The following is a 14,520-nucleotide window of genomic DNA, read 5'->3' as shown; positions in this document are numbered from 1 at the left end:
TTTATAGCAGCTCTCTTTGTGGTGGCAAAGAACTTGAAATTGAGGAGATTTCCATCAATTGGGGAGTGACTAAACAAATTGTGGTATATGGTTGGGATGGAATACTACTGTACCATAAAAATCAATGGGAAGACTCATTTTAAAAAAACTTGGAAAGAACTACATGAGATACAGAAGAGTGAAATGAATAGAATCAAGAGAACATCATATACAACTACAGATTTAATATTTGAAGAATAACTTGTGAATGTTCACCTTCCAAGAATGAACTGAGAAAAGGAAACACAAAAGACACAATCTATATATTTTGCCAGATGATGCCTCCTACAGTATGGGAATGGGAGAAAGAGACTGGATAAAAAAATTAAAAGAATGCGTAGTGATAGTAGATAGGGCATCCTGATTTAATGTAAATGTATAGAATCAGGAAAACAGTAGATGTGTTAGAAAAACCACAAGCACTCCATTTTGTCTATAGCATCAGATGCAAAAAATAAATGCAACTAATAAACATTTCCTGGCACCTCCTATAAGTAAATCACTATTCTAGGATCTGGGGATATAAAGATTCTTTTTAAATGACAAATTTTAATGCAATACTTGTATTCAAGAAATTTACAATCTAGTTAGCAATATATTAGACAGAGAAATCCTAAAAATCTGCATTAAGGTGGTGGCAAAGAGACATTGAAAAGCTTGAATGGACAGAATATGGTGACTAAATAAGGATGGTAGTCAACAAAAAGAGAATGATCAAGATCATTTTATGATGGCCAAGATGATGGTGGTCATTAACATAAAGAGAAGAAATAAGAATCAGGGAAAAGAATAAGTTTAAAAGCAAAGATTGGTCTGGTACTGAAGGGAGCTCAGAGATTATCTACTCTAACACCTTCATTTTATAAATGAGTTAAGTGTGGCCCCAGGATGCTTAGTGACTTGTCCCAAATCATAAAGATAGCAAAGAGAAGAGCTGAGATTTGAACATACTTCTTTTTCAAATTTTTCATTTTTAAATTTAGTTTTCAAACTTAAATTTTTGTACTGCACCAGAGTGAGTTTGAGATACTAAACTAAAGGGGAGATTTCAAACAGACAGTTGGAAATGCAAAGCTCAAAATTTGGGAGAATGGATATGGAGATAGATACTTAAGAGTTACCTTCATAGAAATGATCATTGAAATCATGAGAGTGAATGAGATTTCTAAGGAAAAGAATAGTAAAGAAGAAGAGAACAGGGTCAAAAAACAGAGCTCCGAGGAATAGCTATACTGTGATATCAAGAAAAAAAAAGGTAAAGGAGACTGAGAAGGAGAGATCAGAGGAGGCATTGGAGAACTATTGTATTATCACGTCATAGGCACAGGATGGGAGAGTATCAAGGGGGAATCCGACTTCTAAGAGATTTAGGCTAACATTTTTATTTATTTAATATGAATGAGGATTTTTCAGACTTCCTTTAAAAATGATTGGCTTTCACCTATGAAAACATAGGATTTGAGTGGTCATCTAAAGAAGTCAAGAGAGCTCTTCACTTTTTCTGTTATTGTAAAGCATTTCTGAGAATTTACTTACCATTGTATCAGTATATTCACCTAGTTTGGCCTCAGGAATGGTCTTCTTGTGATGTTGGAAGAGATCACGAAGAAAATTCTATAGGTATCAAGAAAGGAAAGACTACTTTACAAAAGTCATAAACCATGTGAGGTATGCATTACTTTATAACAGGCATAAAGTATCCATGAATTCTTTGTTTTAAAGAGTGATATGAGGCAGTTCAGTGGATCTGGACTTAGACATTTCCGAGCTGTGTGATCCTGGGTAAGTCACTTAACCCTTATTGCCTAGCCCTCACCTCTCTTCTGACTTGGGACCACTAGATTCTCAGACAGAAGGTAAGGGTTTAAAAAAAAAAAGACTGGCAGTTTTTTGTTTTTGTTTTTAAGGAAATCTCAATATTTTTAGTAGGCAATATAGACCTGACTGGTCACTTCTTCCACAGCTGCCTCACTGTACCTCTTGTGGCCCATACCAGAGATTGCTCTGGAGGAACTTCTACCCTGGGGTCCTGTTCTCCTGATTGTTGATAACTTCTCTGAGAAGACTTTGTACTTTAGGAAAGCATCCATCACACTTCATTTCTCTCTTTCTTTTTCAGCCAGTTCCTCCAATGTTTCCTGGACAACTTCCTAGCCAAAGTCTGCTCACCCTTTCCTCTCCTCCTCCTTCAGTTCTGGAGCCAGGGATTATGATCAAATCTGTCCTGCCATTGTTCTTGGCTAGAATCTCCCAGAGGCCCAACTCATCATGCCCGTAATTTTCCAGAAAAAAGCACCCCCTCTGGCTAACACTCCACTATTTATATTCTTTCCATTATTAAAAATTAAGATCCAGATGCAGAGTGAAATAAGCAGAACTGGGAGAACATTGTACACATTAGATGATGATTATCTGTGAAAACTTGGCTACTCTCAATGATGCACTGATCTGGGACAATCCTGAAAGACTTACAATGGGGAATGCTATTCACCTCCAGAAAAAGAACTGCTGAAGACGTCTTTCACATCAGTGTATCTTTAGTTTTATTTGGGGGTTTTGGTTATGTATGATTCTGCTCTTACAATGATGACTAATATGGAAGTGGGTTTTGTATGACAACAAAAAAATGAAAAAAAAATTAAGGTCCATGAGAGCTTTCGTATTTGTATGCCAGCACTTAGCACAGTTCTTGGCACATAGTAAATGACTAATACTTCTTAGTCATTCATTCATGATTACAGTTATAATCTCATATTTTATATAACATTTGGAGGTTTAAAAAGGGCTTTCTCCACAATCACCCTAGGAGTCAGGGAGTGTAATTTGTATCCTCTCCATTTGGCAAGTGAGGAATGGGAACCACAGCGAGGCCAAATGACTTCCCAAGAGTCACACAGTTAGGAAATAGTATAGGCAGGACCTGAACCCAAATTTTTCCACTTCTAAACCAATATTTTTTTTCCATAGCAGTCTTTGTCTAAGAGAAATATAGTGAGGAACAGAAAATTGGGACTATTTCATTTTATCTTTATATTACAAACACCCACCACAAACATACTTGGCACATGGCAGGTATTTATGAGTGCTTGTTGAATGAATAATTGACTGAATGAATAATTAAAATGATATTCCCACTCTTTGACTTCATGGTCATTGAGCAACACCATCTGAATTTTAAAAACACCCTTCCTTTTCAACTCAGAATTAATACTATGTAATGGTTCCAAGGCAGAAGAATGGTTAGGGCTAGGCAACATAGGTTAAGTAACCCACACTGAAAGCTAGGAAATATCTGAGGCTAGATTTGACCACAGGACTTCCCACCTCTCTGCCCGTATATCCAACCCAGAGTCACCTAGTTTTCCCAACTACCTGAATTTTTGCCTTTTTTTTATACTCTTATCTTTCACCTTAGTATCAATTTAAAGACAAAAGTACGCTCAGGGTAAAGCAATCAGGATTGAGTGACTTATCTAGGGTCAACATAGCTGGAAGTGTCTGAGGCCACATTTGAATTCATGTCCTCCCAACTCTAGATCTGACACTATCTGTTGTACTACCTAACTGCCTCTCACCTGCATTTCTGAATAGACTCAACTGTGGACAGCTTGGAGAACTGGTGATAACTGATGGTAAAATGAAACCTGAGTTTCTTGGCTCTACTCTCTTGGAAGTTGTCTCCAATATATTTGGATTCAAATTTCTAGCAACAGACAAACCCACACATTATCCAAGCAGATCTTCAAAAAGCATTCAATGAAACTTACCTGCAGCTCCATAGATGAGATAAATCCACTGCTATCAGCATCATATTTGCGCCAAATCTGAAACACAAGAGTGCCATTCAATGAATGAGCCCCCAGATGACTGCACTGACATATACTCCTGCTAATCTTCTGGGCACAGACTCTGCGGTTGGCATTTAGTTATAGATGGGATAGAGACTGGATCTGTGATTTCACTGGTACATGCAACTCACTCTACCAATGCAAGCCAGCACCTTCTCTAAACTTATAGCTTTACAGAATGGCCCAGAACATGAGGCAGTTGCTCAGAGTCTCCTAGCCAGTGTGTGTCAGAGGGGAGATTTGTACTCAGGGCTTCCAGGCTCTAAGTCTGCCTTTCTGTCCACTACAGCCTATAAAAACAAAGGCAAAGGCAATGTTTTAGCTTTCTGTGGGTAGTGGTGAACCCATGAAGAGACCTAATTAAAAAACAAAACAAAACAAAATTTCTTGGTTCCCATGGAGCCATTTATTCAGCTAAAAAAATAAAACAAAACCCAAAACAACGCTCAGCTTAAAGGGCTCCTTTTGAATCATCTGTTGCATCTTTGATGGTTTATGTGGTTCTCCCCAACCATGCATGTACACACACACACACACACACACACACACACACACACACACACACACACATTCTCTTTTTTCCACCTCAACACATGGCAGCAAAGCAGGGAGAATTGACCTTTAACTTCCATCTCTAGAAAATGGGATGTAGGAATGATTAAGTGCCTGCCACATAGTAGACACTTAGTAAGTATTGACTGACTGACTGATTTAAAGAGGAACATTTGTTTAAATGTGATTCTGTTCTCTCTTCGAATGTTATCAGTTCCAAGATGGCCCATGATAAAAACCATAATGATAATTGAAGATTAGAGGATATGCCCCCCCTACACACACACACACACACATCTTAGTGCAATCTTAAGCTTTGCTTAAAGTTGCACACAGACTTTTGGGATACTTTATATAGAACTTTAAAATTTGTGTTTGTGCTTTACATCCACTATCCCACTTGAGTGGTACATTAATTCTATCAAGAAGGTACTATAGGTATTGAAAAAAAAAAAAAAACCTCTTACCTTCTTCTGTCTTAGAATCAATACTCTGTATTGTTTTCAAGGCAGAAGAATGGTAAGGACTAGACAATAGGGGTTAAGTGATTTACCCAGGGTATCCCATCTAGGAAGTGTCCAAGATCAGATATGAACCCAGGACCTTCTGTCTCTAGGTCTGGCTCTCAATCTACTGAGCCAGCTGCCTCCTACTGTAGGTATCGACTTCTCCATTTTATAGATGATGTAAGTGAGGTATAGGGGGTTAAATAAATAACTTTCAGAGTTGCATGGCTAGTAAATTAGAAGGATTTATTTATTTATTTATTTATTTATTTATTTATTTATTTATTTATTTATTTTAAATCCTTACCTTCTGTCTTAGAATTGATACTAAATATTGGTTCCAAGGCAGAGGAAAAGGGCTGGACAGCTGGGCACTGAGGCTGGACAGTAAGACAGCTAGGAAGATCCAAGGCTACATTGAACCCTCCTATCTACAGGTCTGGCTCTCTATCCACTGAGCAACCCAGCCACCCCATCAGATGAAGCATTTAAGGCGCTAAGTTCAATACTCTTTATATGACACCTTGTTGTCTCTAAAAATTAAAACAATCACAGAGATATTGATAATGGGTTATTTGCCTCCTTCATCACCCCCCCCCCCCCCACTCCTGCCAGCCTATACAATAGGAAGTCTTTTGTGAGTATATTTTGGCAGGGCTTGGACTGGAAAGATAAAACTACATACTTGCATAAACTCCACACTGTTATCCAAGGGAGTTTCTCGGCGAAAGAGCAGGAGAAAGTTTTCATCTTCTGGCAAGATGATCTTGGCAAGCTAAGGATTCAAACAAAATCTCTTGGCATTAGTCACAGCAGTCAGTATTGCTTAGGCTGCTCTGTCAATCAGTAACCTATTTCATTTGCGATCTATTTTTTTTCCCCATTCAATTTACCAATTAGAAAAAAACAAACCAACACTGAGGTAAGAGGTAATTTCAGTGCCCTTGTTGCAGCTTAATATACATTGACCACCCCTTTGATTGTGAATTTCTAATGGAAATTCTTCTAGAATTCTGTATATTTTTTTAGCTCTCTGAAATTGGGAAGTGAAGTCCACATGAAAGCCAAGAATCAGTTCAGTCATATCTCTGGGGAGAAAGCCAATAGGTTTGAATAGATAATGAAGCCATTAGAAGCCATCTAGAACTATGAGATGAATCTAAGTTATAAACTTCTATTTTGTTCTCCCTCTGCCTGTGCCTGGTTATGTCCTTTGGTTCATCTCCCAACTTCTTTTTGCCCAAATTCCTGTGATGTTTCTCTTGACAAAAATTTCCTTTTTCTGTTGTCCCTACCCAATCCATATCAGGTCATTCCTATGCCTCCCCAAATGCTGTCTTTCTCCAAAACTTCTGGAACCCTTGCTCTATTATCTTCCTTCTTGAATTCTTTGTCCTTACATGCCTACTTCGGCAGACTAACTGAAACCTTGACCTCTATGATCTTGTGAGTTCTTATCACCTTCTAGGCTGGCTGTGCCTTCTCTCTGGCCCTTTCACTGCACCAGGAGAAAGTTTTTTTTTCAAACTCCCTGTTTGCTGTTGTTAGTTCCAGATCCCCCTTTTTCCACTGCTAAATTCAAAACCTGAATGTGTATTAGTGGGGAAATTCTGGTCTTTCCCTCTTATACAAATGTTACTTACCATCACTCATAATTTCCACCTTCAGGATCTCTAGCTCTGAAATTTCCTTCTTTGACTACATCTCCTCAATCTTCCCCTTTTGTCTTCTCTGATGCTCCTTCTTGGTTTGCTCCTAACTGGCTAAAACATTCTTCTAGATCCCCATTACTAAGAGAAATGCTGTGTAGTATCTTCCAAGAATTTATTTTGGGTTCCCTCCTTTTCTTACTCTCCATTCTCTTTTGGAGATTCTATTTTCATGTCATCAATTATCATTTTAATGCAGATAACCTCTAAAATATTGCCTGGAGCTCTAATTTGGCACCGGGTATTTCCAGTGACTTGCTGAACATCAAACAGCTAAATGGTGAAGAAAGTAGAATATTGGAATTGAGGTCAAGAAAATGAATTCAAATCCTGTCTCACACTTACTATGTGATGTTGGCAAGCTACCTAATCTTTTCAGCCTTAGGTTCCTCAACTGTAAAATGAGAATAATAAAAGCACTTACTTTATAAGGTTGCAATGACCAAATGAGATGATAATACATATATATATATGTACATATATATATAAAGCACTTTATGAACTTTAAAATAAAATATAATAGTTAGATATTATTATCATATATATCTTTGCCTGGCTAGCCTATTGAAATGAATTTAACAAGGCAAAGATGGAACTCATCATTTTTCCTACAAAATATGTCCTCCTAACTTTCTTGTTTCCATTTTAAAAACTGGAAATGTAATAAGTAACAAAAACAAAGTAACAAATAAAATGATAAATACCAAATGATTTATTGATACACTCTAAGGATCTGTAGTTTTGTCAGCTGGGTTACTCTCTTGGGATATAGAGCCTGATGGTAGATAATCTTTTTAACTTGGAAGTTGGTCTTTTAGTGGGGATGTGACTGAAAACAAATCATTGTTTGGCCTTCAAACCTTTCTGCATTTGACTAGGATGTTTCTTGGATGACACTAGTTAATAATTTCAGTTTGGTAGGTTCTGCCAGAACCAACAGTAGCCTAGCATAGCCTATGAGAACCCAAGTTCTCCACCTTAACTTGATGATACATCAAAGTAGGACTTAATGAAAGATGTTAGGCATTAATAGTATCATATATTATCCTAATAAATACTACTATGTTAGATATACATCTATGATAATCAGCCCCACTCAAAGAATGAAGAATTGGCCCAATAGCCAAGAAGACCTTTGTTCAAGTTAAAAAGTACAGTCTATGCTTCTAACACATGCTGTCTGGGTGATCTTGGACAAGTCACTTAACTTCTTAATGTCTCCTGGAAAACTCTCTAAACCATAATGTTGGAACAGCTACAGATTTGCAGTGGCAGAAGTTTCCCTTCTAGGAGTTAGTTCCTTATAACAATGAATCTATAGGCACCACCCAAAGGAAAAGAACAAAACCCAGAAAATAACATCTTATTTATCAGGAGAACATAGTGACTTCAACTCAGTCCACCTCCAGAGGGACCTACCAGGCTTCTCCTGAGCACATGCACCCTTTACTCTGGTACATCATCTTCTTATCTTAATGAACAAAGCTAGGTTCCTTCCCTGATCTCTCCCCCTTCCTCTCTGTCTTCAGCCTCTCCCCACTTAGGATAAAATCAATTCCAGATGCAACAGGAAACAATATGGTGGTGGGTGGGAAGAATAGGAGAGATTATTTGTGAATAACTTAGGGTTTCACTTGTTCACTAACAACAGTCCTTAACACCATCTCTCCACTGCAGCTGGGGAGCACTGGAGTTTAGTGACTCACCCAAGGATCCCTGGGCCCCTCAGAGCCAGCTGCCATGACAATCAAATAGACTAAGAGGATCCTAGGGCTAAATGAGAAGACTAATTCATCTGCTGAGTGAAGCAAGTGCTGCTTCTTACCCTGCAGACTCCAAATGGAAAATACCTCTCTCTTTTCTACCGAAAAGGTAACTGAGGTCACAAATAGCCAGAACTGCCATTTGGCTGTGGGTGGGGAAGGATGGGGGAGGGCTAACTTGCTTCTACTTTACAAATAACCTTGACAGAAAAATCACATAAGTTGATTAGTAAAAAAATAAATTGATTAAGTGCTTTCTGTGTTCCAAACTCTTTGCTAGGCAATAAGTGAAAAGAAGGAAATAATCTTTATTCATAAGGAGCTCACTTGCCAGGGAAGTTGCTCATTGTGATTCAGATGGTCTTAAAGTCAGCAGACCTCAGTTTGGGACTCAGATTTGTTGTGTAATTCAGCTGTGTGACTTTGGACAAAGTGTTCCCCCTCTCTGGGCCTTAGCTTCCTGGGCTGTAAAGTGAGGGACTTAATAAAGGCTAAGATCTTCTCTAATTCTGACATATTGGGGCTCTATGAGTCTTCAAGGAGATTCTTCTATGTTTTTATTATGTGTTTTCAATGGAGTAGTGATTTTTTTTTTTGATGATATATATAGTCTTATCACCAACACAACTCCTCCACGTCCTCTTGTCTTGTTTTCCCTTAGCTAGGTTTTTCTGTAAATCCCTCACATCAGCTTTATCTACCTAACATAACTGGGTGCCCAACTTGCTTTTTTAAAAAAATACAGTTATTAATTTGTTTTAAGGTTTACATGCTCCAGGTTAAGGTCATGTACCTGATCATATTTGACAAATTTTACAGCTAAGAAGTGAAGAATCTTCTCTGAAGTGATGTAACAGGCAGTAAAGAATAGAGCCAGGACATGGTGAGTCTTCCTACCCTTTTTTTTTTTAGTTAAAGATTGGGTCTCCCTATCTTATCCAAGCTTGAATTAGAGCAGCTAATTTAGAGTCTGGTCTCACTGCTGATCGGTATGGAAATTTCAACCTGCTGTTTCTGACCTGAGCTGGTTCAAACCTCCTCCCATTCTCACCCCACCCCCCTCCTCTACCTCTACCCTTTGGCAACCTGGTGGCCCCTCACTTAGGGAGGCTCTCTCTATTAATGCTAAATTTAGTGTAGCTATCTGATGGGAATAACCCACTGTGGCTCAGAACTCCAGCACTCAAGAGATCCTCTATCTTCAGTCTCCCAGATAGCTGGGATGATAGATGTGTGCCACCAGGACCAGGAGTCTAAACCTTTGCATTCAACACTTTCCATTGTACCATAGAGGAGCAAAGCTCATTGCTAGATCTTTCCACAGGCCAATTCCCATTGTGACCTGTTATTACTGGGTCATCCATCTTGTTTGTTCTCTTTGCATAATAAACACAGAGAATATGGCCAGGCTCATGATCAAGGATTTCTGCTTTCTCATTAAAATTTAAAAATAGAGAAAATGATTGGTCTTTGCTTAGTTCTCATCTCCCTTGACCTCTCTGGAGTGCATGATGCTATAAATCATTTTCTCTTGTGAGAACCTTTCTCCTCCTTTGTCTTCGACAATGCCATATTCTCCTGGTTCTTCTACTTCTCAAAACATTCCTTCTCTGTCTCATTCTTTGGTTCCTCAACCTCTTCCTACTCCCTACTCATAGAACTTCTTCTAGGTTCTACCTTTAACACTCAACGAACTTGCTATTCTTTTAACATCTTAGTAGTTCCATTACTGCTTTTTGGTCTGTGAATCTATTGTTTCCCCACCTTAAAAAAACAAACACCCTTATCTTCTGCCTTAGAATTAGGCAATGGAGGTCAAGTGGCTTGTCCAGGGTCACAGGGAAGTATCTGAAGGCAAATTTGCACCCAGGATTTCTCATTTCCAGGCCTGGCTCTGTATCTACTGAGTCACTTAGCTGCCCTTTGTCTCTCTTTTATGTGACTGTTTTCCCTTTTTTTCCATTTAGACTCATCCTCAATAAGACCTTTCACACAATTTCTCAGGTTGGCTGAAGCATGTTTCCATCCTCTAATCTATTCAATGAAACTATGAAAATAACCAGGACCATAATATTGGGCACAAATAAATTCAGATATCTTGCTTCTTCTTGGAACACTCTTTCTACCTACTTGTGTATTTGATCCCCACTTCCTAGCAGTTTGACAGAGGAGGGCTCTCAGCCATGGAAAGGCAAGAATAATGAATGGGAGCTCTTCATGATGGATTCTCATCTATTTTTATCTATCCTCCTTGTGAATTAATAGAACTAGAAATGGAGGCTGAAAATGAAGTCCTAGATAGATCAGGTTACACTAGCTCCTACAACTACTGTAATGGGACTGAAACCTACTCTGAAATCTCTTTTCAAAGGTCAAAGAGCTCTCAGGCAGCAGGGAGCCTTAGGTTCTACTGACTGGATGAACTCCTTTTCATAATCTTTTCTGAGCAGAGAGGATCCATTTTTCTCTATATATGAGGGAAATGGGAAACTTGTTATACTCCTGTTTAATTGCTCTGGATGAAGAATGTTAGAAAGAACTAGAAACAAAATAGATGCCCCTAATTGGGAAATGACTAAACAAATTGTTCATATGTGAATATAATCTAATATTATCACACTGTAAGAAGTAGTGAGTATGAAGAATAGAGAGAGACATGGGAAGATTTATGTGAAATAAGTAAAGCAAAGCAACTAGAATCTGGAAAATAATAACCAAGGATAATAATAATAATGTCACATAATTATTGTATCATAATATAAATGTTATTAGATTATATATTATTATATATAATAAAACATACATATAGCTATAAGGACTATAATTTTACATGATAAAATATATTATTATGTTATAAAACATGTAATTATATGATAATATAATAATAACTGGTAATTATATGGCACTCTCAGATTTGCAAAGCACTTTACAAATATTTATCTCATTTTATTTTCACAATAAGCCAGGGAGGTTGGTACTATTATTATCATCCCCCTATTACAGATGAGAAAAATGAGGCAGGTTATATGATTTGCCCAAGGTCACATGGCTAGTAAGTATCTGAGGACAGATTTGAATTAAGGTCTTCTTGATTCCAGGGATTACTTGACTGCCAGTTTAAGTGGAACGAAGAAGAAGAACAAATAAACTGAATGTTATAAAATTATAATGAACAAATGTGGCTCCAAAGAAGAAATATGGGAATGCATCTCTCTTCTTTTCAGAGGTGGAGGATGCTGGGTATGGCACATTACATACATTATCAGACTTGGTTAATGTGCTTGTTCATTTTGCTGAACTGTTTTTCCTTTTTTTTCATTCCTTATTATAATGGCTTTTAGTGATGAACATGGTTAGGTGGTATAGTGGATAGAGCACTGGGCTTGGAATCAGGAAGGACTAGGCAATTGGGATTCAGTGACTTGCCCAGGGTCACACAGCTAGGAAGCATCATATATTTACATAGATATATTATTTATAAACTTGAGCAATTCAATTCAACAAGCATTTTAAAGCATTTATCTGACACTATGCCAAGCCCTGGAAAGGGTAGCTAGGTGGTGCAGTGGACAGAATGCTGGGTCTGGAGTCAGGAAGACTCATCTTTTTGAGCTCAAATCTGGCCCTCAGAGCTTTCCTAGCTGTGTGACCCTGGGCAAGTTACTTAATCCTGTTTGCCTCAGTTTCCTCATCTAGAAAAAGAGCTGGAGAAGGAAATGGCCAACTCTTTATCAAGAAAACCTTCATGACCCAAATAGGGTCATGAAGAATCAGATACGACCGAAGCAACTGAACAACAACAAGAAATACTGGGAATGTAATGATAAAGGGAAATAGACTCAAAGAACTTACATATGGGGGGGGGGGGATATATATATACAGATAAGTAAAGGAGGGAAAGGGATAAGCATTTATAAAACACCTCCTATGGGCCGAACACTTGCTAAGTGCTTTATAAGTAATATTTTATTTGATCCTCATAGTAACACCAAGAAGCAGGTGCTGTTGTTATCTATTATCCTCATTTTACAGTTGAGAAAAGTGAGGCAGATAAAAATTTAAGTGACTTGCCCAGGATCACACAACTAATCTGAGATGAAATTTGAACTCAGATCTTACTGACTCTAACACTAACTCTAACCCTAACCCTCTATCCACCTTGTTAGTTAGCTACAATACAAGGTATAAAACATCTACAAAGGTGAATGATTTGATTTCTCTAGGCTCCCCCATCTACAAAACAAAGAAGTTGGACAAAACTATCTCTAAAATCCCTTATAGCTCAATTAAAAAAAATTCTAAAGTGAAAAGACAGCTCAAGAAAGAGTTTGGAGTTTCCACTGAGGAAATTTGTCTCCATCCACCTATTTAAAGTTTCCATTTGTCCTTTACATACCACCTTCCAAATGAGGAATTTTTTAATTCATGATTCACCCAGATGGTTACTTAGATATAACCAGTGGGAAGTAGGAAGAGGGGAACAAAATGGTGTAACAATGAAATTTATGGAAGAATTATCTGGACCACCAGCTTTCCTATTCAGCTCTGCAGAGTGAGCTGTCAGCCATTTCTCTCATTGTACATCACATTTCTCTATGCTATAGAGGCTATATTATACTATACTGTGTTCTGGTCAGCTTTAAATTACATAACAAAGAACTTCCTTTATAATTAAATCCCATTCCAATGAAGGCTGGAAAAATTCCATCTCTGCAGATTTTTAAGAACAGGTCATACAAAATTTGCCTTGAACAATTAGGTCATCCTGCCTAGGGGCACAAGCTTGGTAAGATGACCTCATCTGTCATTTTGGTATTCATTTAGTTGACAAAATAATTCTACTATTCTTCTAGCTTCCTGTAGCTTTTAAAAACTGTTCTCTTTTCTGAAAGAATAACAGCAGAATGGCACAATGATAACTTTTCTTTAAAAAAAAAAGTAGAAATATCATTAGGAATACTTTTTCAAAAAGACTAATACTCCAGGGGCAGCTAGGTGATTCAGTGGATTGAAAGCCAGGCTTAGAAACTGGGTTCAAATCTGGCCTCAAATACTTCTTAGCTGTGTGATCCTGAGAAAGTAATTTAATTCCAATTGACTAGCTGGACTTCTGCCTTGGAACGCATATTTAGTATCAATTCTAAGACAGAAGGTAATGCTCTAAAAAACAAAAAGACTGATATTCCAAAATGATGGATTTAGGCCCTAATCACTCTATTTTTTTTTAACAAGTTCTGCAAAATCTTATGGTAACACAGATTTCCCCATCTTGTTATATAGGATAGTATCTTATCCTTTTAGCACACTGAAATGTCCTTGGAATAATCTCTAGGGAGGACCATGTTTTCAAATATGATGGGTATCATGTAAGAACTATTAGTGTTAACTGTTAAATTAATAACTATATCAGTTAATTCCAAGTTACTTACCTGGCTCTTCAGTGTATTACAAGGTAGCTATCACTGACAAGCCTTTCACTCCACATTTACAAAAATTCCTTTGGATGATTCATAATACATTCTGCTCCAGCCTTTTACCTTGAATCTGTGTGTGTCACCGTGCCTTAAATGTATTTCTTGTAAACAACATATAGTAGGATTCTGGTTTTTAATCCATTCTGCTATCTGCTTCCATTTTATGGGTGAGTTCATCCCATTCACATTCAGCATTATGATTATTGTGTATTGTCCTCCATCATCTTATCCCCTGCTCTATTCCTTTTTACCCTGTTCTTCCTTACCAGTATTTTGCTTTTTTATCACTCCCTCACTTACCCCTCCCTCCAATTACTTCCCCCTTCCCTTGGCTTGTTTCCCTTTTTCTTCTCTGTAGGGTAGGATAGAATTCTATACCCCACTGAGTATACTTGTTTTTTCCTCTCTGAGCCATTTATGATGACAGTAAAGTTTAAGCATTGCCCATCACCAACCTTATCCTCCCCTCTCTATAATGATTTTTCACGCCTCTTTATGTTATATAATTTCTCCTTGTTGGTTCTTTCACTCCTGTATTTATTTTGTGGCAATATTTTAATATTGGTTGGAGAGGATTCTCATGGTAACTCAGAGCTATTCTGGTTTACTCCACCATCTTGGCTCCACCT

General features: G+C 37.7%; 1 protein-coding gene across 2 annotated transcripts in view; it reads right to left on the bottom strand.

Annotated features, from left to right (window-relative positions):
- The window catches only part of SCGN (secretagogin, EF-hand calcium binding protein), a 70,146-nt gene that overhangs the window by 29,827 nt on the left and 25,799 nt on the right, over window positions 1-14,520 (bottom strand). For both annotated transcript variants that reach the window (XM_001375316.4, XM_056823527.1), the window contains 3 exons: window positions 5,631-5,720; window positions 3,807-3,863; window positions 1,576-1,653 (listed from right to left, as the gene is read on the bottom strand). In XM_001375316.4, the coding sequence (XP_001375353.2) occupies window positions 1,576-1,653; window positions 3,807-3,863; window positions 5,631-5,720 (225 nt within the window). The remainder of the gene's footprint in view (window positions 1-1,575; window positions 1,654-3,806; window positions 3,864-5,630; window positions 5,721-14,520) is intronic.

Source organism: Monodelphis domestica, chromosome 3, assembly GCF_027887165.1.
Source record: "Monodelphis domestica isolate mMonDom1 chromosome 3, mMonDom1.pri, whole genome shotgun sequence".
In the NCBI taxonomy this organism is placed as follows: domain Eukaryota; kingdom Metazoa; phylum Chordata; class Mammalia; order Didelphimorphia; family Didelphidae; genus Monodelphis; species Monodelphis domestica.
This window is presented reverse-complemented; position numbering and strand designations above follow the sequence as displayed.